Source organism: Ammospiza caudacuta, chromosome Z (assembly GCF_027887145.1).
Source record: "Ammospiza caudacuta isolate bAmmCau1 chromosome Z, bAmmCau1.pri, whole genome shotgun sequence".
NCBI lineage: Eukaryota > Metazoa > Chordata > Aves > Passeriformes > Passerellidae > Ammospiza > Ammospiza caudacuta.
The window spans coordinates 36,895,724-36,923,714 of record NC_080632.1 but is presented as its reverse complement, the minus strand read 5'-3'; the positions used below and the strand labels follow the sequence as shown (position 1 = coordinate 36,923,714).

General features: G+C 40.8%; 2 protein-coding genes across 4 annotated transcripts in view; one reads left to right on the top strand and one right to left on the bottom strand.

The window, feature by feature from the left end:
* The first annotated feature begins 380 nt into the window (after positions 1-380).
* Positions 381-19,169, top strand: SNAPC3 (small nuclear RNA activating complex polypeptide 3). 2 transcript variants are annotated; one of them, XM_058823724.1, is made up of 10 exons: positions 381-604; positions 6,668-6,745; positions 7,936-8,020; positions 9,942-10,046; positions 10,565-10,714; positions 14,158-14,240; positions 15,477-15,641; positions 16,654-16,761; positions 17,406-17,503; positions 18,303-19,169. In XM_058823724.1, the coding sequence occupies exons 1-9, from the start codon at positions 390-392 to the stop codon at positions 17,479-17,481; spliced, it is 1,065 nt and encodes a 354-aa protein (XP_058679707.1). In that variant the 5' UTR covers positions 381-389; the 3' UTR covers positions 17,482-17,503; positions 18,303-19,169. The 2 variants fall into 2 exon arrangements, with proteins under 2 accessions (XP_058679707.1, XP_058679706.1); XM_058823723.1 differs by lacking the exon at positions 17,406-17,503.
* Positions 19,170-24,186: 5,017 nt separating this feature from the next.
* PSIP1 (PC4 and SRSF1 interacting protein 1) overlaps positions 24,187-27,991 on the bottom strand; it is a 32,829-nt gene continuing 29,024 nt past the window's right edge. For both annotated transcript variants that reach the window (XM_058823565.1, XM_058823566.1), the window contains exons 16-17: positions 26,975-27,086; positions 24,187-24,947 (exon numbers count right to left, since the gene is read on the bottom strand). In XM_058823565.1, the coding sequence (XP_058679548.1) occupies positions 24,884-24,947; positions 26,975-27,086 (176 nt within the window). In that variant the 3' untranslated portion in view covers positions 24,187-24,883. The remainder of the gene's footprint in view (positions 24,948-26,974; positions 27,087-27,991) is intronic.

The window sequence follows — 27,991 nt, the reverse complement described above, 5'->3', positions numbered from 1 at the left end:
GGTATGAGCAGTGTTAGGTAATAGGTTATGTATCTCATTAGCCTTTTTCATCGTACCAAGGCATTAAGTTTTTACTTTGGGAGAATAAGCATATTAAAGGAGAGTGTAGCCAGGTGGGGATCAGTCTTTTCCCCCAGATAACAAGTGGCAGAATGAGAGGACAGTCTTAAGCTGTGCCAGTATTATGTTTTGTTTTGGCTTTTTTGTTTGGTTGGTTTTGGTGGGTTTTTTTTGCTTCGGGAGCTGTTTTCTCCCTCGTGAGCGGTCCCGGTGTTTCCCGCCCGGCAGGAGAGGCACGGCAGCCGCTTTCCCGGTCAGGCGCAGCCTCCGCTCCCCCCCGCGGCCCGTGACGCGTGTGGCGGGCCGGGCGCAGGGCGGGCCCGGCGGCCATGGCGGCCATGGCGGCCGTGGTGCCCGATTACGAGTTGGCCGAGCTGTACACGCGCGCGTTCCGCGTGGGCGCCCTGGGCCTCGGCTGGCGGCGGCTGCTGGGGCCGCCCGACCTCTCGCTGACGGCGGAGGCGGAAGAGGAGGAGGACGCGGCCGTGGCGGCGGCGCTGGGCTGCGCGCCGGGCACGGCGGCCGAGGTGCGCGCCGTCTGCAGGTGAGGCAGGCCGGCTGTGTGCAGGCCGGGATTTGCGGCTCCGGTGCGAGGGGGATGCCGGTGGCCTCGCCTGGCGCTGGTGCGGGGAGGTGGCTGGTGTTGTCCCCGCACGCCGCGGCGGTTCCTGGGGAGAAGCGGAAGGTGCTCGGGCAAAACCGCTTCAGAGCAGCCTCTTCCGGACCTGTGGCACGCGTTTGCTTCTATTTCCCTAGTAAATACAAAGTCATAGACTGTCAGGGGGCTGGAATGGACCTAGAAGCCATATAGCCCCATGCCATGTCCAGGGACACATTCCACGAGACCAAATAGCTTAGAGCTTCATTCAGCCTGGCCTTGAACACTGCCAGACTTCCGGCATCCACAGCTTCTCTGGACAAATTCTTCTAGTGCCTCACCCCCCTCACAGTAAATAATTTCTTTCTAAAACCCAGTCCAAATTTGCCCCTTTCTCATTTGTACTAAATACTCCTTCTCTTGTAGTACACTTCCTTATGAAGAGTTGGTCACCAAAATCTCTGGAGGCCAAAAATGCCGTGAAGGCAAACAGTTTTTGTGGAGGGTAGTGCTCCAGTTGTGGAAACCTTGTTCCATCTGCAAATTTGCACAAACAGTTTGGCGCTTAAAGTTGCATGGGTAAACATTTAGTAACATGGTATGGGTTAAGTACTTTAGGGCACCTGAACGTCTTAATGGTTTTAGGGGACAGCAGTTGTACAATGAAACATATACCTTATACGAAGAAATCAGCCAGGCATATGTTTGTATTAACAAAGAATCATAAAATCACAGAATAGGTTGAAAGGAACTTGAAAGATCATTTTATTCCAATCCCCCTGCCATGAGCAGGAACACCTTTCACTAGAACAGGTTGCTCAAAGCCTGATCCAGCCTGGCCGTGAATGCCAGGAATGGGCATCCATAACTTCTCTGGGCAACCTGTTCCAGTGCCTCAACAGCCTCACAGCAGAGAACTTCTTCCTAATGCTAATCTAAGCCTACTCTTTTAGTTTGAATCCCTTAAAAACATCATTTAGAGTAGGTAAATGTTCAGGTAGCTGGCTGCATACAGTACCTGTTGAGTGTCTCTTGGTCTTTAGCCTCCACTGACTTGTTTTTCTCAGGGCTGGTGGTGAAGTCAGGGGTATGTAAATGCTTTGTGGGTGTTGAGGCAGCAGCAAATCTAACACGCGATGGCTGGAAGGCTTTCAGGTCACGTGGATAGTGAGTGTCCTTCACCTGTAGAAGAGGCCTGATTTCAGGCAGTAATTCCTGTAGAAAGCATCACAGTTGGTTATTTACCTGTAGTCTGTCAGTAAGGAAGACATGTCAGAGTTCTGATCCTATCTGCATAACTTTGTGCTTCACCTGTTACAGTTCTGGTGGCTAGCATAAATTTTTACCATTACTAGACTTAGTAAAAATAAAGGATGATATTGGTTCAAAAAAAAAAAAAGTATTCTGAAGCGGTAGAAACTGTGACAATTACTCTGTAAGCTCTTCCAGTCTAGATTGTCCGTGATTGCTCCTGTGCTGTGCCTTATTCTCTGTGGCAGCTCTGTTGCCTGAACCTGTCTTTGCTGTTTTCGTTTGAATTCCAAGGTGGTGGTTTCTTTATTTTTTTCCCCTCATTCCTTCTGCTTTTTTTCTTCTGTATTGCTTTCTTCAGTTTACACCTGCTGCATTTCACTTGCTGTCTGCATTTGCTAGTGTTACAGAGCAATGCTGTCTGCTTGAGGCTGAGTGTACTGTGAACAGTGGTCATTTGGGAAAGAGAAAAAAGACTGGTGGTCTATGAAGGGGAGAAAACCGATCATCTGGCAGCCTTTTGTTGGCTTTGCAGGAGAATTAAGCTAAACCTGCACATCCTGGTGTGACCTTTCCCCTGTTCAGACTAGAAATCCCAATCTGTAATCTCCATGTGCTTTCGCTGTTAAATTAAATGTCCCTAGCCTCTTGAGTCCCTCCTTCACATTTGCCAACCTCAAATCGCCACCTCTGATCACTTTCACTCACCGGCCTTGAGCTGCCCATATTCCTGTCTTGAGGAGAGATGAGAACACTGGGCTACACCAAGATCTGTTCCATGGTATGCTGGGATCACATTTATTACTGGTGTAAATATAATTTTATAAGTGCTGAAATGAACACGTAATGGATATAAACACGGATTTTTCTGACTCTACTTCTGAGGAAACATCTGACAAATTAAGTAGGTTTTCTTGGGGTAGAAGAGAGATAGGAAGATGCGGATACTCCTACATCTATTTTTAAAATCAGGTAGGATTAAAATATACTTCCATGGATTCAGGATGAAGTTTTTCAATATCCATCATTAGATCTTTTTCAGAATAGTTGCATAGTGTACGTTTAAGTACTCCTGACAATGTAGGGTCTTCTGGTGAGGAGACAGGGTATCATGTTTGAATGCTATTTAACTCTTTGAGCACCCCAGTGCAATGTAGTTATTGTGGGATGGTTTTGTGGGGTTTTTTTTTGTTTGGTTGGTTTTGGGGTTTTTTTTGTTGGTTTGTTTTTTGGGCTTTTTGGAGTTTTTCTTTTTAACTTTTTGTTTGTTTTGTTGGGTTGTTTTTGTTTATTTGATGCTTCATTTTTGTTGCTGTTTTGCTTGTTTGGTTCTGGGTAATTATTACTTTTTTAATTCTGTTTTCTTCCTGTAATACATTTCTGCAAACAGAATGCAGGAAAAAATTTGTGTCTTGCCTCACTTGCATTTGACTCAGTAAGAATTCCTTGCATATTGCTCAAGTGGTATGCTGATAATCATTGTAGAGATTGGTCGTGTTTTCATCTTAAACAGATGTAAAATTGTATCTTTTTTCTGGAAGACTCCATCATAATTCTCTTAAATAACCAAGATGTTAAAAAAGTAAAATTCTGAACTTTGTTCAAATGCCTCAGGAATCTGTAAGCAAAGAAGTTTACCTTGGTATTCGTGATTGGTGCTTGAGTGACTGAAGTCCTTGAATGTTGGAGGTGCTGAGTTATGTTATTCTGTTTTGTCTTCTGTGTGATGTGTTCCTTGCATGTATAGGGCAGACTAAGCCTCAGATCACTGTGGGTTTTAGGTAGGTCAAGAGAGGTGAGGCTTGCAGGTACCTCATTCAACTTCAGCCCTAATTCACCCTCTTGTTTTATTAGAGGGGGTAGTTGTAAATATCTCTTGGGATGTGTTATAAAGCTGCATTAAGCTAGCATTAACGTCTTAACGTATTAGTATTTAGTGTCTTGTGGTATTAGTGTCTCAAAGGTAATGAAAGTACTACCTTTAAAATATGTGCAACGTAAAGAGTAATATGAACACTGTAACCCCTTATTAAAAAGTATCAGGCCAAATACTAAAATATCTTTGAATATCTAAAAGAGAAAACTCGTTGTGCTGCTAGAATATCTAGGAAAAGTAAAGTCACAGACTTTGAAAACTTCATTGGTAGACTGCTTCCAAGTCTACATTTCCCGAGAGTTCTCTTTAGCCTTTTTATTTCTGATCACCTAAAAATATCTTTGTAAGGGACATAAGTTTACATAACACTTGGCATTTGACTTTTTTCAGGAGACACTTTTAGCTATTGTTCCTCATTACCATCCTACACTTCTCCTTAGTTTCCATTAAACAGCATGGTCAGTGTTTTCCCCTTTCTATAACTGAGTGCACTGGGTGAATTTGTCATGCATGCAGGGAATAGTCTTGGTGGGGACACAGTAGTATCCCAAGCTTGAAGCAGTCAGGAATGAGGTGTTCCTAGTGAAAACTCTGTATTGCACACACTTCTGTGTCTTAGGTGTCTGACACTGACTTAGCCTTCATTTCTGAAGGGATCAGCATATAATTCCTGTTTGTAAAGCCTGGCTTCCTCGGGACAATGGAGCAAGTATTGCTTACGTGGTTCCACTGGCAGCAGTGGAGTTACGCTGGGGGAGCTCTGGCATGGCCTGTGTGTACAGCCATGCAGCAAAGCCTTTCCAGGCTTCAGGGCATGTGATACAATACATATGTAATTAACTATTAGACAGATTTTCAATACTAAAAGGGTGCTCTGCTTTTCTTTTAGAAATTGGGGGGTTCTGACTTTCAGGAGTGAGAAGTGGCAGTACCAGTGCTTGCAAGCTTCCATGGGAATTTGTCAGGGGTTCAGTGTCAGTATCCCTTTACACTAGCTGCCTTCCATTCCTCACAAGGAAAAAGAGGAAGCAGTTTTAATGTTGGTTATTTTACATGGTATCTCTATATAGCAGCTTTTCCGAGGATATTAGTTTTTTCCCTGAAACAGGCAGTTAATGGTCATGGTGTAGACAGCACAGCCAGAAATCCCACCTAGGGTTGGGGGAAGAAAGAAAAGCACAAATATTTTTGGTAGGTTCTGACATATTGTTGGTGGGTTCTGGCGCAGAAGGGAAATGGGAAACTGTCACCTTTGATGCAAGTGCAACTTCACAATGGTAGGTAATAAACATATTCAGATCCTGCATATATTTCCTGTGATGTTTAAAAAACTGGATACAAAGTCATTTCCTCAAAATGGTATATTTATATGAATATTTTACATATTCAAGTGACTTGGGCTCTTTGGTGTATAGGATCACTGATCCATGTGCCAGGAGTCTTTGGATAACTTGTTCATGTTGTCAGTTTTACAGAAAGAGTCAGTTGTGAGTTGATTTGTCTGTCCGGGGATGTCCTTCCCTTGATTATGTGGTTGCTCATAACAGCACTATGCTGCCTGGAGAAGAGCCCCATCTAAAAGGTTGAACTGTGTTCTACAAACTGCTGTTCTCCATCTTTCTGTTAGTTAGATTAGTATTTCTCAGCTGTGTTTCAGTCTATAATTGATGCAGGATTACCATGGTTGTCTCTGCCTCCCCTTCCTCAACTGTGAATCTAAGGATAAAACCCATTCTGTTTCCAGGAGGTTGTGGTTCATTACTGCAAAGTTCCTTTTAAAATTCTGCTTCTGAGAGAATCCCATTTTCTCACTAACTTAAAAAAAATTCTGTTTGAGATGAAAACTGTGAAACAGAAAGTTTAAAATTTTGTTTGTTGCTGAATGGTAAGTAACTGAACAATAGTAAATTTATACTTACTGTCAATACTGAATGACTTTATTGGCTCATCAGAACAAAGCCATCTGTCCACAATCAAAATTTTGTCTCTGACTTTTGCTTATTTGTCAGCTGGTAACAGCTGATTCCAGATTTCTATTTCTCAATTACTTTGAATTCCTATGCAGTTCCACTCCAAAGGGTTATGCATTACTGTAGTGATATTATTGCTGACATGGGGAATGTTATAAGATTATAATGAAAAAGAATATAAAGAAACCATAAATGTTATTGAGAGTAAATGGTATAGTCCAAGAAGTTTTCCTGGACTTCACCAGTGGTAGTTTTGTCCCATAAAGAGATGGGTTTGCACAAGAGTTTGCTGGGATCCAAACTGCAGGTGGACTTAGGCGCTGGAGTAGTCCCTGCCTTCATATAGTTTGCAAAAGTGAGAGACAAAGGCAATCAAGTCTGATTCAAAGCCGTTCTCTGTTTTAAATATTTTTTCTTCAGACTATTTTTAAGCTGGATAAAATTTTATTGTGATTAATGCAAAATGCTTCTGGGAAGGACTGGAGAGGAGGGGATGTACATATGATGATTCCTCTGAATCTGGTGTGCTGCAGTGCACAACCTGAAATGGGAACTCATATATGGGACCAGGTGGTGCAACCACCTCCAGGTTCCTGCACTTCTGCACAGACTGTGAGAAATCACTGCTGTGTCCAAAGGGGATAGCTCTAGATCTAGATTAGATATCAGGTAGAAATTGTTCACTGTCTAGAGTGGTGAGGCACTGGAACAGGTTGCCCAGAGAATTTGTGGATGCTCCATTCCTGGAAGCGTTAAAGACCAGGTTGGACCTGCCCTTGAGCAGCCTGATCCAGTGAAATGTGTCCCTGCCAATGGTGCTGGGGGTAGTGGAACAAGATGATCTTTTAGGATCCCTTCCAGCCCAAACTGTACTACGATCCTGTGATTATGTTATTTTTTTTATTGTTCTAGCATTGATATGTTAATGTCTTCTGAGAAAGAAGAGGACCCAGATGTTATTCCTGAAGACAGCAGTCTGCTCACTCTTCGGTATGCTGTTACAGTGCTCTCACAGTACCCTTGTTTGGGGTGGGTTGGGAAATATGGCTGGCTGCTTGTTCCCTTTACAGGCACCCTACAGAAATGCCATAAGGGCAGAAACACCAGCTTATGATGGCATCATTGGTATGAGTCTTCTGAATGTTGCTTAGAAACTTTTTTATTAAGATATACAGAATATGCCTTCTTTCTTGTTGGAAAAGGATTTCTGAACCTAGATGCTTCTGAAGTAGTGCCTAAGTTTGGAGTGTGCAGGGGCCTTCTGATAATCGTGTGTGTGAGGTTCCTGCAAAGAAACCTATCTCATACCTCTAGTAACTCTCAGTTACTCTGTAACAGCCAGACTGTAAGTACTGATGCTGTATCCCAATAACCTCTTTATCTGAGCCCACTCTGTTTTGTTGAGTTTTGGGTTGTGCATGGAATTTATTGATATATCTGGTGCATTTCAGAGGATAACCAATATATGTAAGGTTTCTATCAGCTGGCAAACTTGGCCACTTCAGGCCTTTGCTGTACTTTACATAGCACTAATGTAAAGAAATGTGTTTAGAAATGTGATCAGTGTTAAGCCTGATTGTTACTGAAAACCCTTGTGGAGGTCTGGAGGATAAGTAAACTTACCCTGGATGTTAAGGATTGGGTGTTCATGTAGTGGTTAAATGCATGTATTTTAGTAGGTATTCTACTTGTGGTACTCTTTCTTCTACAACTGATAATGAAGGTTTGGTTTTTGGTTTTCTGAAGTGTCCATGCTGTGGGCCTGAGAAGTAATATTTGTGGGTTGTTTCTTTCCTTGTGCTTTGCTTGAACACGAATTCAGTTTTTTTGAAGTGGAAAGAATTGCTGAAACAGTTTCTTTAAAAGTCACAAAGTGTTTTGTCCTAGTAAAACCTCTTCAAGCATTTTGCTGTTTTTTGTTGTGAGTGTAAAATTACTCACAAATCACCTGTCATTTGCACATGAGGGGGAAAAAACCCACAAGCTGGCCTGTGCACTCTCAGGTTTTATGAAAGTCAGGAGATGAGTGTTTTAAGTTAGTCTGTCCCACTAAGACAGACAGGAATCCTGCTCTTTGAAAGCTGCTCTGTAGTAGTTTATGTCATTTAAAAATGTGAAATTCTTGAAATTCTAAGTGGAAATTGTTGAATGAAATTTTGTCTTATGTTGCTGCCTCTCAGAATTCGGAAGAAGGCCTTAGAGAGGAGAGAAGAAACAATTATTGTGGATCGGGCTTGCAGACAAGAAACTCTTACTTATGAGATGGTAAGTTGCCTGTCATCTTATAGGCTCTCAGGAGCCAAAATCCAACTTCTGGTTGCTTTTTCATTCACCTCTATGAAATGTACACTGTAAATGTTTGCAGATACAAGTTCGCTGGTAATGATTAAAGATAAAGACATTTTATAGAAAGATAGGACAGGAAGTCTGCTCTTTACTGTCTGTTAGTACTGGATGTAGTTAAGGAGGAGCTCCATCTTGTTACCACTATATGACTTCTTTTTTTAAGTGCTGTGAACTTAGAAGTAGACATAGAGCTAGACAAAATGTGTAATGTTTTCCTGCTGGTGTCCAGTGTTGGAAACAGCTTCAGTGTGTGAATGATTGTGAGCTGGTTTCAGTAGGGCTGAGAGAAGAAAATGGTAGCAGCACAGTGGTGGTAAATTCCTAATTCTGAGCTTTGTAAACCAAGTTTTTCAGCCATTCTAAACTGGAACCAGGAACCAAGAGTGTAGTCATCAGTCTCTGAAAAGCCTTATTGGAATTTTTTAACTGTGCTTAATAAGTTTAGGTTTTTTTAATGATTTCTTCTTAACCATTGAAGTCCTAAACAGCAAAACCTCATTTCATAAATGTTCATAGAACCATTAAGATTAAAAGACCTTTAGGATCATTGAGCCCAACCATTACCTTTAACACTGCCAGATCCACCACTAAACTGTGTCTCTAAACACCACATATACACGTTCTTCGAACTCTTTCAGGGACAATGAAGTGCTGGAGTCCATGGCTTTAGCAAGCCATGAACTGCTGTAAAAGTTAGGGACAGAAGTGTAGTGAGGAAAGAACCTCATGTGACTGTTAGACTTGTTTTTTCCTCTTGAGGTTTCCTGGTCTGTTGAGAGTTATCATGTTTCAGCTGTTCGGAGATCCAGGCACATTATGTAAACAACATGATGCAAGTGCTCTGCTGGGCTCTTTGTCTGGGGAATATCTGAGAAAATATTAGCAGCAGAAACCTTCATAGAGGGTTTCAGTGAATACTGCAGTATGCATTGAAAGAATGAGCACATGGTCATTTATTGCATTCTTTAAGCAAGCTGTGCTTAAAGTGTCAGAGGAGTGATTCTGTGGTTGGGACCATGATGCCTTTGTACAGGAGGAGAGCAGGAGTTTGGAATGTGTCACATGAAGAAGGCTGGTGCAAAGTAGAGAGCACAGGTATCTCTGAGTCTTACAGGAGTACAAGTTCCTGTTACTAAATCTGAGGAATACTCCATGCTGGTGGGAGGTGTTTGTGCAGGAACACACTCTTAATTTATTGGAAAAGGAGGAAACGGCCACAGAAAAGTACCTTCACAGCTGGGCTGTGTCTTAAACACAAAGCAGGATGAAAATGTAGGGATCATTTGTTTCTTTTCTGATACACAGTACTGTGGCAAGGGCAGTGCTGCGTTTTGGGTTTCAATTTTGGAGAAATTGTGGCCTCCAGCTATGTCTAGCTTCCCTAATAAGAGGAAGTGCTGCACTGACTGTAATTTTCATATATTTCATTCTGTTATATTTTCTAGATTAGTGTTTCCCAAATTAAGGGTTGCAATCTCCCTTTACATATGAAAGCGTTCAGTGGTGAAAGTTGGTAGCAGCTGGGTTCCAAGAGGGCAGAATGACAACAGCCTCTAATACCTAACCCTAACCCTAACCCAATAGCCAAGGAGCAGCCAGCTGTCTTGCAACAAAGCTGAGAAATGAAGAAACGTGCTTGCAGTCAGTAATTGGAGCAGTTTCTCACCTCTCCGCCTTGGAGGAAATAGGCTTTTTCCAATTCAGAAGGCTACATAGTCAAAAATGAATTCATGTTCCTCAGCATTTCTCAGACCATTGCCCAGTGTTTATTTTGTGTGTGTGTGTATATTTATGGTTGCCAGTGTAATATATATGTGTGTGTGTGCATATGTTTTTCCAGGAGTCACATGCAACTGGAAAGAGGCCAGACGATCCAACAGATCTAATTGAGGAGGGAGAACTGCTTTTAACTCTGAACATCTTTTATCCTCTTATATTTCAGAAGGTTGGTATGAAATTCTCTGGGTATTATAATATTCTGATTATTTCCTATTCAGATAATATCTTGCTCTACCAAGCAATTAAAATCAGTGAATCTACTGATGACATGTGGTAAACTCTTCAACTCTGATAATTTCTTAAGGCTTTTTCAGAATCTGGCTTTAATTCGGTTAGTGGTTTACATAACAAAACTTTTACAATAATTACATAGTAGTTAATTTACTTTACAGAAAGCTCAAAACTTGAAAATAAATACACAAAAACGAAAGTACTTTTTCTTGATTTCGGATAAGTGAGCTCAGACTTTGTGTCTTTTCTGCACTTTATGATGGAGAATGTAACATTTGAGTTCCTGAATAAAACTATTAAATACCTGTCTTAGGAGAGGCTGTGGCAAGATGCTGTTCAGAGAAGTGATGTGCCAGATGCTGCCAGTAATGACCTTAAGCTGTCAAATGAAGAGCAGTGCTGATGCTGACAAGTTATAATTTATCTGGGGTTTGTATTCTGTGTTCTTTGTAGCATAAAGATCACAAACCCTTCCAAACAGTCCTTGTACTGGGCAGCCAGAAGCTCACTGAACTGAGAGACTCGATTTCCTGTGTCAGTGACCTCCAGATAGGTGGTGAGTTCAGCAGTCAGCCAGATCAAGCACCAGAGCACATCAGCAAGGTAAAACTTTCTATGTGGAACCCTCTACATGTATAGGAGTCTTGAAAACATAGAAGGGGAGGCAGAGTTTTGCTTCATTGTTTTGTCTTCAGCACTAAATTCAGCTGCATTGGTTCTGCCTGTTGGTTGCACTGTAAGTAAATACTTCATAGCGGCATTACCAAGGTGATCTGTTTTGTGCAATATCAAGAAAAATACCATCATTGCTACTGCTAGGAAATAGAAACAGAAGCAGTGAGTTTTGCGTAGGTATATTCCTGTGAATGAATTTTATTTTGAGCTGTATTCTGAAACACCAGAGGTAATAGCTTAATCCCACTAATAATAAAAAGCCAGACCATCCCACTGTGCTTTGTTGTTTGCAACTGGATGCTAATCATATGTAGGGATGAAGATTATTCTTCTCTCCCCAAACTGCTACGTATTCTCTGGGTATGAGCAAAACAATCATCTAGTTGACAATATTGAAATTGAGTCATTTTGATTATACATCATATGACATTAGATAGAGTATCAACATAGAATTGTTGACATTGAAAGGGACTTGTGGAGGGCATCTGGTCTGCTCCCTCTGCTCAAGCAAGACCACCTACAGCCAGCTGTTCATAACCATGTCCTGACATATTTTACATATCTCCAAGGATGGAGGTTGCAAAACGTCCTTGGATGACCTCTGTCAGTATTCAGTCACCTGTGTCAGTAAAGAAGTGTTCCTTGAGGTTCAGGAGGAGTTGTGTGTGTTTCAGTTTGGGCTTATTGACTCTAATCCTGTCACTTGAACTGCTGAAATGAGCCTGGCTCCATCCTCTTTGCACCCTCCCTAGAGGTATTGTGTATGTTAATGAGATTCCCCTACCTGAGCTTTCTCTTCAGGATTCTGACTCGCAACTTTCTCAGCTACTGCTTTTAGGAGAGATGCTGCAGTCCCATCATCTTCATGGCCCCTGTGGGACTCTTTCTCCAGTATGTCCGTGTCTCTCTTACACTGAGCAGCCAAGAACTGAAGACAGGCCTTTAGGTATGGCCTCAGTAGTGCTGAGGGGAACTGAAGGATTGCCTTCCTTGACCTGCTAGTGGTATTTTATCTAATGCAGCACAGGATCCCATCTGCTCCATTGGCTACCCTTTTTGCAAGGACACATTGTTGCCTCATGTTCAATTTGGGATCTACCAGGTTCCCTGAGTCCTATTTGCCTAGCTGCTCTCCGGCTGAGTGGCCCTCAGCATACAGTCAAACATCAGCTTGTTTATCCCCAGGGGTGAGACCTTGCACTTCTCTTTGCTCAACCTCACCAAATTCTTGTTGGCCCATTTCTCTGGGCTGTTAAGATCCCTCTGGCTGGCAACAGGATCATCTGGTGTATCAGCCACTCCTTCCTGTATTGTGCCAGCAGCAGAGAGAGTAACAGTAACAGATAGAAGTGAATCAAAGAGTCTGAATGTAAAACACATTTCTACTGCTGTGTCTTCATGCAGATGATCTGAGAAGTCCTGTCTTTGGAAAAGCAGCGTCTGCTTTTCCCGTGTTTTGGCAACCTAGAGTTAATAGCTCAAAGAGACCTCTGGGCATAAATAAGCATCCCCAGACTGGTCTGATAATGGAGTGGCTGGTTGTCCATGGTTTTCCCATTTAGAATAAATAGGGATAATCTTTATTGAGTCCTTGAAGAGTTGCTGAGGGAGAAAAAGAGGCTCAAGGGAGACATTATCATTCTCTACAACTATCTGAAGGGAGGATGAGGACGGTATAGCCAGGTAAGGGGTCAGTTCTCCTGGGTAACAAGAGACAGGATGAGAGGAAATGGCCTCAAATTGCACCAAAGAAGGTTTAGATTGGTTATTAGGAATGCAAGGGTGGTCAGACATTGGAACAGGCTACTCAGGGAAGTGGTGGAATCATCAGCCATGAAAGTGTTCAAAAATGTGTGGATGTGGCACTTGGGATATAGTTTAGTGGTGAACATGGCAGTGCTGGGTTGATGGTTGGGCTTGATGATATCAGAGGTTTTTTACAATCTTGATGATTCTACAATTCTGTTCCAGCCACTTCCTGGGACCTCAGCATACATAGTGGTCGCTTTGGAAGACAAATGCTTTCACCATGAATGCCCCATTCCTCTTTTCCTCCAGCTCTTATTGCTGAGTGTAGCATCATATGATGTGGAATATCCTTTGGGTCAGTTTGGGTCAGCTGTCCCAGCTACATTCCCTCCCAGCCTCTCACCTAGCCCCAGCCCACTGGTCTTGGGGAGACTTGGAGAGACAGCCTTGAAGCTGTGCAAGCACTGCTTTGCAGTAGCCAGGACACTGGTGTATTATTTTCTTCCCTTTGCCAAAAATGCAGAGCATGCACAGGGGCTGCTGTGGGGAAAGTTAACTCTACACCACATTAACTCTGTGTGCATTTGATCAGAACACAAAGTACTTCTTACTGAGGTGACAGAGAATTATTGAAGTCTGTCCCCTGCACACATGCATGCACACATGCACAGCTACACGTGAGAGCACTTCCTGGTCACATCTGTGTAAACAAGTCAAACAGGCAATCCTGGAAGTTCCAATCACCTCACTTCTAGTGTCTCACAAGAAAATCTATCATCCTTCAAAATTCTTCCTTAATTACAAAGTTTGTCACATGTAGACAGTCCATTTGTAACATTCTCTTCCATCAAAGATCATTAACAGTTTATGGCACTTATACCAGCAGTGCAAGAGTCTCCAGATGCCAGATCAACTCCATTGCCATCACTGTGTTCTCTAAACCATATTTCTGAGTGCCACATTCACACAGCTTTTCAACATTCTCAGGGATGCTGATCTCACCACTTCCCTGAGCAGCTTATTCCAATGCCTCACCATCACCTGCTGATGGGAAGTAGGGAATAATAACTTTTTTTTTTTGCTTTGCTTCTGTATGCAGCCTTTGCTTTTTCTCATTTTCTGCCTTTCTTTGAACCCATGAGCTTGCTTGTCTTACTTTGTTTCCCCAGTCCTGGTAAGCAAGAGGAGTGAGAGCAGGTGGATAGGTGTCTGGTAGCCACCCAAAATAAACACACTGCATCTTGCTAATTTTTTAAAATATTGTACTTTTTTTAAAGTCAGCACCTTGCAATTACTAAGTTTGTGCAGTGATGCCTGTGTTCTTGTTCTGTGTTTTTGTAGAAGTCCATAACTTCTGTGGTGGGGACTGAAATAAGAGCATTAAAGTAACCCGTACTGGCTTGAGAACAATATCAGCAGAGTGGCTGCCTAGTTGGCAATCAAATGAGTCTAGTTTGTCACACCAGCATCTGCAATGAGAACAGAACTTTTCTTAGACACCTGTAGAATGAGGTCTCTTAATATAATTTAGATATCTAACATGCTTGGATTTTTGACATGTTCTTGTTTAAGGTGTTTATTCTCTCATAACACTAATGGAGACTTCTCTCTCTGTCTCTCAGGATCTCTACAAATCTGCCTTCTTCTATTTTGAAGGCATCTTTTATAATGATAAAAGATACCCGGAGTGCAGAGATCTGAGCAGGTACGATATTTGTAGATGTTGACTGAGGAAGAAAGACCTTAAGGAACATTTGTTTTGTTTATGTGTTACAAAACTTGTGGTGTTACAGATACTGGAATGTCTAGAGTATTAAGCTGGAATGGACTTTCCCTGCTGTTTTCCCATGATGAGTTGGTTTTTAGAGAAGTTTAACTTTACTTGCTTTACTTATTCTTTCCATTCACTTCCCTTTTGAAAAGAGTATGAATCCATTTTTTAACCTGCAAATGCTGTTTTGCTCTGTTGAGATGGGAGTTCTTTGTAAAGTGACAGGTGGCATTTTGGACTGGGTTTTTAAGTGCCTTCCCTACTTGTGATGGGAATCAAAAGACTTGCCTGTAGATGTATCAGAGCTAGAAGATGTGTCAGAAAGACAACAAGCTCAGCTGTGTGGCAGTGGTTGTCCTACTCAGTCTTGAAGATATGCTGAATGCCTTAATTGTAAAGTTAACATGAGGTCTATGTGACTGATCAGAAAAGAAATTTGATATTTTAAGGAAGCATGGTATTGCTGATATGGTAGTGATATTTAGGAGATCAAAATGTTTAAAATGGTTGGTATGGAAGAGCTGACTGTTGGACCCTGTTGTTCTGCCAGACTTTATATGTGACTTCAGGGAAATCCATATTTTACTTCTTGTCTTTCTGTCTGTGAACAACAATGGTCTTCACAGAAGGGCTTGTCGTAGCGTACATAGTTTGTTAGATGCCTTGTGTGTAGAAGTGTGCTGAAAAGCCAGAAAGAAATTTTCAGTAGCCCTTCCAGTGCTAAATTTTGGAAATGTAACTGCACTTGTCAGCTTTGTGTTTTTCCTTGACAAAAATGAAATCAAAAAAGAAAGCTTTTTAATACTTTGAAATGAAGTGATTGACCAAGGGGGCAAAATAACCTGCTAGTAACTTGAATTATTGGACTACTTAAATAGTATTGTGCTGCAAACAGTCTGACCCTGGATGGGTGCCATCAGGAGCATACACTGACTAAAACTCCTCAGGAAGCTGCCTGGTGAGGACTGAAAGGCGGATGTTTCACAAGAAAAGTAGACAGTTCTATAGTGTTGTAGTATTGCTGTGAAATCACCTTAAATTACTACCAGATGTTTTGATTTCCATCATTTAACCATGTCTCAGTGAAGACTTTTGCATGTCCCCAAGGTATCTTTTCTCTGTATTCACAAGTTCATAGCTTTGCTATGCTGATGGCCTTTCTGTTTTCAGAACAATTATAGAGTGGTCAGAATCTTTTGATAGAGGCTATGAAAATCTTCAGTCTGTCAAGATGGAGGACTATGTGTTTAATGATTTATCCCTCAAAATTGGCTTTCCGTACCTTTACTGTCACCAAGGGAACTGTGAACACATCATTATAATCACAGATATAAGGTAAGTAACTATTCTTTGGGAGTCCTTGGGCAAATGAAAGTAAGCTTTCTCTGGACAAACTTCAGACATTACATGCTGAATGTTTGTTAGACTAACTTATTTGCTGTAAGATTATTCTGCTGGCTTCTGCAGAGCTTAAATTTTTCTTCCATATACATGGGAGTATCTCTGAAAGAAAGAGAGTAATCTTCCTTGTTTTTATCTTTTTCATTTGCATACAAAGACTGCTTTGCAATTAGTGTGCTATGACTGCTGTGTAACAGGAATGGCAACCACAGTGTCAAGATCTTTCCATGCAGAGCCAGTGTGTGGCAGATTTACATTCTGATTCTGGAGCACCAGGGGGCAGAATGTTGTAGGCTGTGGCTGGACTCAACTGAATAATTAGTTTGAACTTGGAGCTGAGGGGCAGGAACTGAAAAGATAAAAGAGGAATGGAAATAGTGGGCTGAGATGGATAGGCCAGGAAGAGAAGTGATGTGATAGTGACCATGAGGTGGCAGCCACATCAACAGTAGAACCATTGTGTAGACTTTGCTCAGTGAATAACTAGAGAGAGCATTCCTGTGGTTGTCTGCAGTGAGCAATTTTCTGTTCCCAGGAGCCTGATGTATCAAAGTGTTCATAATACATGGTGCTTCCAAAAGGAGCATAACCCAGAGAAAAGCATAGATGTTGCACATGAATTATCTGAAGATTCCCCTGACAATAGTTTGTTAGTCTGCCTAGGAAATAAAAGCTTTAAAAAGACCACAGAAAGGAGATGGTCTGAAGACTTCTGTGTTACTGCACAAACTGAATTTACTTGTGACCAGAAAATCCACAGATGATGCAACTAGCAGTCTATCTCCAGGTCTTCATCTATGTTAAGAAATGTTAAGCAGAAGTCTAGTCAGAGTTTACATAGGAATTTAAATCATACCCTATCTTCAATGTCCATGCTTATGTTCAGATAAATTTCAGTATGGCAACATCTTTATTGCCTGTGTTGTATTTATTTATTTCCCTCAAGGCTTATTCATCATGATGACTGTCTGGATAGGAATCTGTATCCCTTGCTGGTCAAGAAACATTGGCTATGTACCAGAAAATGTTTTGTGTGCAAGATGTATACAGCAAGGTATGCTACATTCTTGATGCTATTGTTGTCTCAATTCTTTCTAGGTGCTGCTGCTAACTTTAAAAAATAGTAAAAATCAAAGCTCTGTATGTGTTTCATAATAAGAATAATCTTCACTCTTCAAGCAGTTGACCTCTGTCTAACCAGGAAAAGGCTTCCTGCAAGTAGTGTTCGTTTGGAATTGATGCAGCAGTTTCAAAAGAACTAAATGAGTAAGAGATTAATTATTTGGCTCATGCTCTTTTCCATATCTAGAGCTTGGCTATCTTATCAATTACTTTTGAAAATCCTGCTTTTGGGGGAAAAGGCTGTGTTTTCCTCCTTTGCAAGATACATGTTTCAAAATAATTTACCAAAAATCATACAGTGCTTTTGTTTAATCTAGCATCTATGCAGGTGTAGATCTGTCCAATTCTAATATACTAAAATCTGGAGATTTTTTAAAGGCATTTAACTTGCCCCAAGGAAACTCCTGACCGCTACCTGAAGACTGTGTGCTCCACAGCTGTTCTTGAAGGAATTCTTTGTGATTTTCTGCCTTTTCCTTAAAAGAGCAGAATATTTTTTCTTTAGGAAAACTTATGTTCTCAGCCTCTGTTTGACACAGCAACTGTGTCTTCATTGTCTTGCTTGTTTGGCCTTAGACTTCTCTGGAATCAGGCAAAGACCCAATTCCCCCTGAGATGGGAGTCCATCCTTGTGTTCCTAGCAGAGCCCTGAGGATGCCTTCACAATATAATCTGTAAGGCATTTGGCCATAAGGGGAGGTGGAGCCAAAGGGTCAATATGGGGGAAGGATGGGATGGGGAGGGCATTACCAGAGGTGATGTAAATGCATTAAATTAAAACCAGGATTAAGCACTAAGCTTAAGTGGGGACATGCTAAACCATAGACAGAAGAGCTGCTTTGGCTGGCTGTCCAGTATGTTCTAATCTGTGCAGATAACATCTGTAATCACCAGAGGCCTTCAGCTGTCGTGGCCTCTTGAGTGCTATCATAAATTAATTACTCATTGCCATGGCAAGCCCTCCTTAAACATGTTAACTTGTGTTCATGTTAACTTCAGTGCTTGCTGGAGTGTGCTGCAATTCTCACCTTTTCATGTCTGCATCATTTGGGTCCTGCTTTTAGACTCTTAAATGGTTTTGATTACTCAGAGGAGCTTGGGTCAGTACACATCTGCTCCATTTCTTGCATTAAGGAAGAAAAAGATTTATCTTTTATGATTTAGATGGCCAAAGGGTGGACAGAAGATTCCTGGTTTGTTTTGTTTTTTGAATGCACTGTACCAGCAGTACAGGTTTAGAGAGTTTCTCAGGAAGTGCTGCTGGAGCTGCTGGGGTTGACATGGAATGGGTGTGGAGTTTGGAAATGAGCTGCATGCATGGGATAGGAGATATGTAATATAGGTAGAACCTTGTGTTTATAAAATTATTACTGTTGTTTGTTGCTGCCATCCCCAATCCTGAGTAAAATGTTGAGATGTTTGCCTCAAGTGTGTTTCACTCATAAGAATACACTTGTGTTTTGTAACCTGCAGGTGGGTAACCAACAGAGACAGTCTGGCACCAGAGGATCCTTGTTTCTTCTGTGATGTTTGTTTTCGGATGCTCCATTATGATGCAGAAGGCAATAAACTGGGAGAGTTTCTTGCATATCCTTATGTTGATCCTGGGATTTTCAACTGAAACTGACATGTGCCAGGACATTGTTGAATGTGTTGCTCTGGCTGTTAAAACCACTGAACAGCTTGGTGTTTGAGCATACTGCTGGGTTTCATGTTAGGTGTGTAATCCTCTCTTGTGAGCAGGAAGGAGCCCTTTGCACTTGAAGACTATCTGGTGTGTTTTTCTGAGTAAGTAAGTATGATTTTTACAGATAAGTTGGCATGCAAAAATGTAATACACTTGTACAACATTCCAGTAGTTTGGATGCTATGGACTGTAAATATGGATGTTTGAGAATACTTGGCAAAAGAAACCATGACTTTAAGAAGCTCTGCTCTCAAGGCTTTGTAAACCTCTGTGGATGAGAACATGGTCTGTATATATCTTACCTTGAAAACTCTGGCAGTTGCCATATTTGAACAAGGATGGGTGGCACTGAATTTGTAGGGAGGAGAACGCTTTCTGAGAGAGAAGCTCAGAATGCTGGTTAAACTCTTGGGTCCTTCCTGCAAAGGAAAGCTTACATCTAAAGGCCTTTGCTGTCCCTGGTTTCTGACTCTGAGGACTGATTCTGTAGAGAAGAAACTGCATTTCACCATTACTGAATTGTAGCCTGCCTTTTAAATAATTTTGCCAGCTGTTTACAGTGTATGAGTGTTCATTGTGAACTTTTTTATTTAGTATCATTCTTTTATTGTAATGTAATGGTTTTTTTTTAATTAAAATGTGGCAAATTTGTAGTTCCTACAAGTCTCTTGTTAAACTAAAACTTTTTCAAGACAGGATATTCCTTTTTTTTTAAAGTCTTCTGGAATTAAGAGTATGTTAGTGGCAATCTTTGTTTTAGGAAAGTTAGAGCTAACTGCCTTTCTTTTGAAAAATTCAGTTAATTCTGGTTGGGGGAAGACAGCCTGCTGTGACAATCCACATACAGAAAAGTGACAAGCTGAATCCTGTTGAAGTCCTGTAGCTGCAGATTCTGCCAGTGCTGACTTGATTATCTTAGATGTCTTGAAGCACAGGTATCTGAAACACTTGCGAGACTCCATTGATCACTCCCATATCTTACTGCTTTCTAGTGGTGTATTAAGTCATTTGAATGTAAATCCATGCTTTTTTTAGGAAAAAAAAAAATCCTGTCTAGTAAACCCATCAGCTGTTGGTCTGTGTATTTCAATGAACCAACCACTTGTAAAAGGTGGTGATAGTTCTCTTATCCTTCAGGAATCTGCAGAAAATGGAATGCCCTGCCCATGACAACTGTGACAAGTCCAGCTGCTGGGGCTGGGCTGCTTTGTGGTGCTGCAGCAGCTGCTTTAAAGGTCCTCTACTATACAGCTCTGGTTGCAACTTCAGCATTTGCCTCACAAGTTGCTACTCCTCATCTTTCCCCTATCTCCTCCTCTTTCAGCTGTCTCCCATAAATACACAGGCTTCCCAATCCTCTTTAGTATTGGATGGGGGATCATATAGAGAGCTAGCTTGAGTTCTAAAGCAGCAATCAGTAGTTTTTTTGTGGAGAAGGGATTGGCAAAATATGAGTTTACTCTTTCATTAAATTAATTTGCCTCAAATATGCTGTCTCTAACACAACCCATTTGTCTTCTTAATTAAAAGTTAAGATCAAATATATTTCAAAATTGGTGTCCCTGCAGATTAAGAAATTTTAGTGGGTCATTCCCATACTTCCAGTAAGGCAGAGAGAAGCTAGCCACAGTCTGGCTGTGGGAGTTGAGAGCATTCAGTGCTTAACTACAGAACAGAGAAGAATCGTATTAGAAGCTTGATGTTTGTATGATGTGGTCCTCTTTCATATTCAGTGATGCATCTTGAATGACAAATGGAACAAAAAGGTTACACTAAGTCATAGGTTCTAAAGATCCCAGAAGCTGTCACAGGACAACTCAGTCTGGTCTAGATTTGATAAGTCTTTCTGAATGAGTCCTCTGAGTGAAATCCAGCATTGCATACAATGCCCATTTGTAGCTAAATCGCTATGACACCAGCTGGATATTTGTTTTAGCAATTTATTAAATGCTGTGAGTATTTTGATGATGAAAATGTCCAAGCAGGTTTTTTTTTCATGACAAAAAATGATAAAAAAAGATCTTTTTAATAATCTCTTGTCTGTGTGTTGCTAGTTGAATCTCAAAAACATTAACCTGAATCTGTGGTTGGCTTTTGGATTTGATTTTTCCTTTACAAGTTATTTCAAACTTCCCAGATCTCTTGCAGATTCTCTCCCTAATGTAAGTTTATGCCTTGCTGACAAGGTGATACAGAGCACTGTATCCTGTATTGAGGAAGAGGAGAGGTCCCTCTGATTGTATGTTAATATGAAGTTCCAAAGCAATACATAATTCATATAAACAGTGCTATAGCATTTCCCAGTGCTATCCAGGCACTTGTAACATTTCCACAACCGTCCTCTATGTACTTGAATGATGAACAGCTCTACAGGACTTGACCATCAGAGAAGCAGCATTCTCATTTAGCTCACAAATAGAGGTTAGTCACTATATGCTGGATTTTGCAGATTTCTACATTCCATCTAGTCATAAGATGTACTTTATTCAAACCTCAAGAAATTCAAACAATATTTAAAGCGGTAGTAAACTCCATTCTTGAAGGAGGGATGCTGTTGTTGAAGTTAACTCTGCTTTAAATTTTGTGCATAGCTGTGTTTTCTTTCTTAAGAAACAATCAGCCTTATTCCTTGTGATACTAAGTGACTGCCCAGTTAGTCTCAGCTCTTATGTTTGTATCTTTCAATAGACAGTTTAGGGCCATTAAGGCCCATTCTGTAGTTATGTCAGAGTTTGTTTATTTAAGTTATTTCTGGTTTGTAAATGGGCAGTAAATTAAGGCAGCAAAAGCCCAAGCAGCTGTATGGACAGAGTGATTGCATCACACAATCAGGACCTTCATTTCTGCATCCAATTTGAATTAACTCTGAAGCAGTGGCAAGGTGCTCCATTATATCTGAAACAGTTGTGACAGATAAGTTAGCTTATCAATACTTGTGTGAAAACTAGGTGGCTTTGGCAATGCAGCATCCTTGTCAAATATACAGTACCTTTTTTTTTTTTTTTTTGGTATAAGGTTTGATAAAAAGGGATGGTAAAAAATGAGAAATGCTTTATATGAGGATTTCCAGTAACATCTTTACAGAAATACTTTCAAGGGTACAAGTGGAAGTTGTTTGAGTTTCTTGAGGTTTGAATAAAGTACATCTTATGACTAAATCCAGCATATAGTGACTAACCTCTATTTGTAAGCTAAATGAGAATGCTGCTTATCTGATGGTCAAGCTGTACAGCCACGTCATCATTCCCCTTAACACCAGTCTGTTGTGAAGTGCTAGAGATTGCCACAAGTCACAGTCTGTGGAGGCCAATCATCGTGGCCATCTGCCAAAGACAGCTTCATACTGCAGCTGCCATGGTGATTGAACTTGCAGGTTTAACTTCAGGTATTATCTTCAAGAGCTGAAACGCAGGAGTGAGCAACCTCAAAATGTGAGAAGCCAACCTGGCAAAGCAGGAGGCCAGGTTAGGCGAGTAGGGATATTCTTTTTGAGTCTAGGCAGACCAAGAAGGTGTGTGCTTGGTGAGGCAAGGACAGGGGACGTGCATGCGAGGAATATGCAGATGGTGCTCCCTGCTGTAGAAGAACATTAATGTGGTCAAAGCTCAACTGGGGTTGAAGCTTCCAAAACTGTGGGCACAATAAAATATATCAATATATCAATAGCAAAAAGGAGGGCAGAAAAAACATTGGCCCTCACCTACAGGATGAGGGTGGTCACCTCACCATCTCAGTCAGAGATGTTACTGCTTTCTTTGCCTCTCTTCAGCATGGATTATGGGGCATGGGGGTCCCAGTGTCCTGAGCCGGAGGACCAGGACTGTGAGAATGATCAGCTCCTAGTGGACCCTGAACTTATGCAGGATCTGGTGGATCCCTTTTAAGTGTTTGGGGCTTGATGGGATTCATCCAAGAGTACTCAAAAGAGCTGTCTGATGTCACTGCAAGGTCTCTCAATGATTTTTGAATTATTTTGGGAATTTGGAGGGGTCCCAGTCAACTGAAATCTGGCTAACATTGTTCCAGTTTTCAAGAACAGCAAGAAAGATCACCCTGAAAACTACAGACCTGTCAGTCTTACTTCAGTGACTGGTAAAATTTTGGAGGAGATTATTCTGTGAGTTCCTGAAAACACCTGAAGGACAATGCAGGTTTCACTCAGAACCAGCCCAGCTTCATGACAAGAAAGTCCTGCTTATGAAACTCAATTTCCTTTTATGACAAGGTAACACACCTAGATAAACAAGGGGAGCTAGAACAAGTAATCTTTTAGGATTTCAGTAAAGCTTTCAATACTTTCACAATATCCTCCTGGAAGAACATGTCCTGTGCACAGCACAATAAACGCCTCGTGAAACGGGTGGGCAACGGGCTCATGGGTTGGGCACAGGGGACTTCAGTGAATGGGGTGACAGCAGACTGGTGACCTGTCACTATTGGGGTTCCAAAGGGCTCCACCCTTGGCTCTGTGCTCTTCATCCTCTTTATTAACAACCTGGATGCAGGACTTGAATGGATACTGAGTAAATTTGCCTATGATATTAAACTGGGAAAAGCTGTTGACTCCCTCAAGGGTGGGGAGGCCCTGCAGAGAGACCTTCATAAAGTGGGGAAGGCTGGGCCATCACCAAACATATGAAGTTCAACAAGGGAAAGTGCCAGATTCTGAGATGCACCAAGGATGGGGCAACCCTGGATGTATGGACAGACTGGGAAATGAAAGTGCTAGAAAGCAGGACTGGAAAGGGACCTGGGGGTCCTGGTTTATGGCAAGTTGAACATGGGTCAGCAGTGCAGCCAGGAGGGCCAACCCTGCCCTGGGGGGCATCAGGCAGCCAGGTAAGGGAGGAGGGGATTGTCCTGCTCTGCTCTGAGCTGGGACAGCCTCACCTCAAGTGCTGGGAGCATGTTTGGGTGCCACAATATAAGACATGAAACTGTTAGAGAGTGTCCAAAATAGGGTAGTGAGGATGGTGAAGAGCCTTGAGGAAAGGCTGAGGTCGCTTGTTCTGTTCAGCCTGGAGGAGACTGAAGCAAGATGTCCTCACAGTCTACAACTTATTCACAAGGGGAAGAGGAGGGAGGCTGGCACAGATCTCTTGTTTGTGATCAGTGACAGGACCCAAGGGAATGGCCTGAAGCTGTCTCGGGAGGTTTAGGTTTGATAATCAGAAAAGTTTCTTCCCCCAGAGGGTGATTGGGCACTAGAACAGCTCCCCAGGGCAGTGGTCACAGCAGCAGCCTGACAGAGTTTAAGAAGTGGTTGGGCAATCCTGTCAGGCACATGGTGGGACTCTTGGGGTGTGCTGTGCAGAGCCAGGAGTTGGGACTTCGATGATCCTTGTGGGTCCCCTTCAACTCAGCATGTTCTATGTGTATTCTCAGGATTTTCAAACTCCAATTTCTAACCCGGCTGTCCTCTGTCAAATAATACAAACAAGTTGTTACAGTATTGGGCAAAGTCTGTGTTTCAAGCAACACGCCTCTGAGAGGTTTGTAGCCATTCTATTCCCTTTCATGCCTCCAGGAGTTAAACATTTTACCAGTGTTTCTGTTAAAATTCTAGTTAGAGGTCCCCAGGTTAATGCCAAAGCAGTAAAATCAAAATGGTACTAAACCCAGACTCGTGTTTTTCCTATGAATAGTTCTTGCTATACAAGGATGTCTTAATCAGTTTGAAATTCTTTAATTCCATAAATTGTTCAAGACAGTGTTTTCTGCATCAACAGGTTCTGTTGTGAGAACACCACACTTTTCAGTATACTTACTATAACAAAAGCAAACCATAAAAGTCACATTGCAGTAAATTGGCACAAGGCATTTTGCAAGAACAGAACTAAAATTATTTAAAAAAAAAAACAAACAATGAAGTATACTCATACATTAACATTGTAACAGCTATAAAAATGCCGCTTTCAACTCCTACAAAACACAGTGAAAAGACATCCCCAACAAGAGTTGAAAAACTGCACAGAGGTAAGTATCATAGGAAGAGAGGTTTTATACAAATGAAGCAACTGGAGAGTTAGAAGTATTTACACTTTTTCTTGCTATTAACTAGACAAACACAGTAGTAAGTTAAAAATATACTACAACTCTAAGTCCTGTAACATGTAAGCATTTTCTAAGTGGGGCTTTTATCTTTTGAAATGTGTTACCTCTTAATACTGGATATAACTATTGGCAAAAGTGTTTAAATACTTTAAAACCAAGATTAAAGGGACTTTTATTCCACAAAATTTAACTTCAAAATACTATGCTTATAAAATTATTTAGAATTTCAGCAGTCTATAGATTTCAAATGCAAAACTTAACAATCCTCTTTAATTTGTAATTTAAAAAACCAAACAACAAAACTTCGGTGATGTCATTTGTTTTCAAAGGCAGAATCATCTGCTGGCTTTTCGAGCTCTCTCTCTTCACCACATGCCCTAGAAACAAAATAAAGCAATGTTATTGATCACGTACAAAGGCAGCAAGCAAAGCTTATTCCAGGTGATTGCACAGTCTAGAGCAAGGATGCTGATGAACAGTCAGCAGTACATGAAGTCTGGAGAACTGAGGCTGTTAGTGGTGCCAGCTGTTATGTTACCCCAACAATGCCCTCAGATCTGAAGCTAAGCTGGCAGTGAGTGGCATCACTATGATGTATGTGATGGGCTGTGAAGGGCAGTCATTCAGAGCTCCACATGTGTCTGTACTGTATGTCAGTTTAGGTGGAAAAGTGCTCTAGCTTAACATGCTTTACCTCCTGCCACTGAAATCCACTGTATCCTCAAAGACTGAGGTAACCTTGTGGGGAAGTATGTATTTTTACAAAAAACACCCTGAAAAATGTTCTTAAGTGCCAATCAGATCAGAAATTTTAAGTTACAGAACTTTTTTCAAAATTTCTGAATTACATCTTCAGAAAGGTACAGAGATGTCTTCCCTCTAGCAGAGAGAGAAATGTTCAGAACTTAATACAGTCCTGTGATTTAAGAGGTTTACCAGCTCTTTGCTTAGAGTGAGCCACACAGGTGTTCTGGACATTATTTATTTTGTTTACTTGTTTCTCACTTATAAGAAACCATATATTGCACTAAAAACGTAGAAAAAATACCGAATGAAAGGAAGTTTGTATGCTGGAGAGTACAGAGCTTGAATTCAAACATGTGGATGCATTTCTCAAGATGCACTGTGTTTGCAAGGAGTTAATTTAAAAATGTAGTTTGTTGCTGTTAGCTACCAGTAAGTTCACAGACCCTGTGTCCAAGCAGCCGTACAGTATTTTTTTGGAAAGTAGGTTTCTTTATCAAAGATCATTGGAGTGTGGGCTCAAATACAGAGCAAACACCACACACACACTTAATATAAATGTTTATTTATTTTGTTTAAGCAGGGGTGTAGAATATAACCTGTGTGAGAACTTACACTTGTAACTCCACATTGTGTTCCTGTAGCATGCTGCTTGTTCAGACCAAGTGAATATTTAGCATAACTGGTTGAAAACCCCCAAATCCACTTCAGTACTTCTGAGGCTGCCTCACAGTAAATACCAGATATTTTTTTATCTTAAGTGGGGGTCTTTTGTTTTGTTTTGTTGTGTTTAAGTTTACCTTACTGTAAATAACAGTCAATATTTTAATTTGGCAGATAGCCAAAAGAATGCCAGGCAGCTGCAATTTCTCCTGATGTGCATGAAGATCGTGGTGAAAGGAGCTTGCTTCAATACATACTGCTGAACAAAAAGAATCTCTGAGTGCAAGGTGCAGAGTGCCTGGAGAAAGCAAAGTGCACTACAAATTTGTTACTAAACTCTATTAAGTGTTTCTGCAAGAGATTATTGCTTGTTGTTTATGTTTACAAAACATATTTTTTGCTGCAACCAAGGTTTAAATACTTAATGCCAGACAATTGAAGCATTCTTCTGGCTTTGTGTTTAAAATGGTAAGTGCATCCACCTCTATAAGCCAGTCAGACTTCTGTAATTTCACAGGTTTAGGTCCTAGCCTGCAGTTTGCCTGATTTGACTAATTTTTATAGCCAAACTGTAGAAAATGATTTACAGTGGCTGTCTATTGATGACAATCCATGAATTCACAAAAAATTAATAAATATCATTAATTTCTGTAAGACTTGGTTCAGACTTCCTTTGCTTCCACATTAATAGCCTAAAACACAGGAAAAAGCTTTTAGTTTGCCGAGGTCCACCACATGCTAATTGTCTCCAATAGCAAGACATCCTGTAATGTTTTTTAAGTCTCCACCACAGCAGCAAGTGAAATAACATTTAAAATATTCATTCAAAACTTAAACAGAAGATTTGCACACTGTTACTCTCTAAAATTGAGAGTAAACTCTGTGAAGAAAACAGTACCTTAACATGGTTAAGTAGCTTCAATCTACTGCTGTTTTATTTTACATGTTTTAAACTAGAGCAGAACAGATCATCAGCTCAATAATGTTATTAACTCACTTTTTCTTACTGCCAACTTCATGCTTATCTTTCCTTTCTTCAGCACTTTCTCCATTGTGTTGTGACTGGTTGGTGTCCTGGGCTTCAGACCCTCCATTCAGAATCTTTGATCCTTTAAAATGGAAGAGCAGAAAAGTGGTACTTGCAGGAAATAAAACTGTATTATAATAGCCCTCGGTAATTTCTCTACCTTAATCAAATAAAACATTATAAATATTTCCCCCCTCACCTTGATATCCAAGCAGCTGAAACAATACAAAAGACACTAACTGATATGGCTTCAGTTTCTGAACATCCCATACAATGTGCCTCATCCCATGGGAATTGAACAGTTTGTATTTTTAATGCAATTTCAATTTCTTCCTGTGCTTGCTAGGCTACAGATCATAGGCCTAATGTTTGTTTGTATACTGAGCAGTGAGAGAATATACTTCAGTAGTAAATTCTTTTTACCAGTCTAACCAGATCAGTTAATTTTGGGGATTCTTTTTACTTTAACTGATGAAGTTATTCCATTACATCTCATTAACTCTTGAATCCAACAAATTACGCATAATCAAAATGCAAGTTATATAAATAGAAGTGTTTAATGATAGCATGGATTTTTCAAGCAGAAAAGCAGCACTAGGCTGGAAGTAGTGTTTAGTGAAGTCAAAGCAGAAAAATTTAACATCTTTTAGAATTTCTGTGATGACTACATGTTTTGCTGTGGTATCATAAGTCAGTGAGTTTTAAGTGAGTTGAGGAACGTCACTCTCTGAAGTGATGGTCCATTTTACTTGAAGTTGCAAATTTATAAAAGAACTCCTCTATGAAACTAAAGAGCTACAGTGAGAAAAAAAGACAAGATGTTATTAATCTGAATTTTTACAGTTTATCTGTTTACACTTGCTCAGAATCAGTTCTGAACTCAAAGGCTACGGGAGGAATTCGAGAAAACAGTAAATGCTATATTACCATGTTACAAAGCAGATGATCTGATGCTGTGCATTAAGTACCACCAATTACAGCATCATT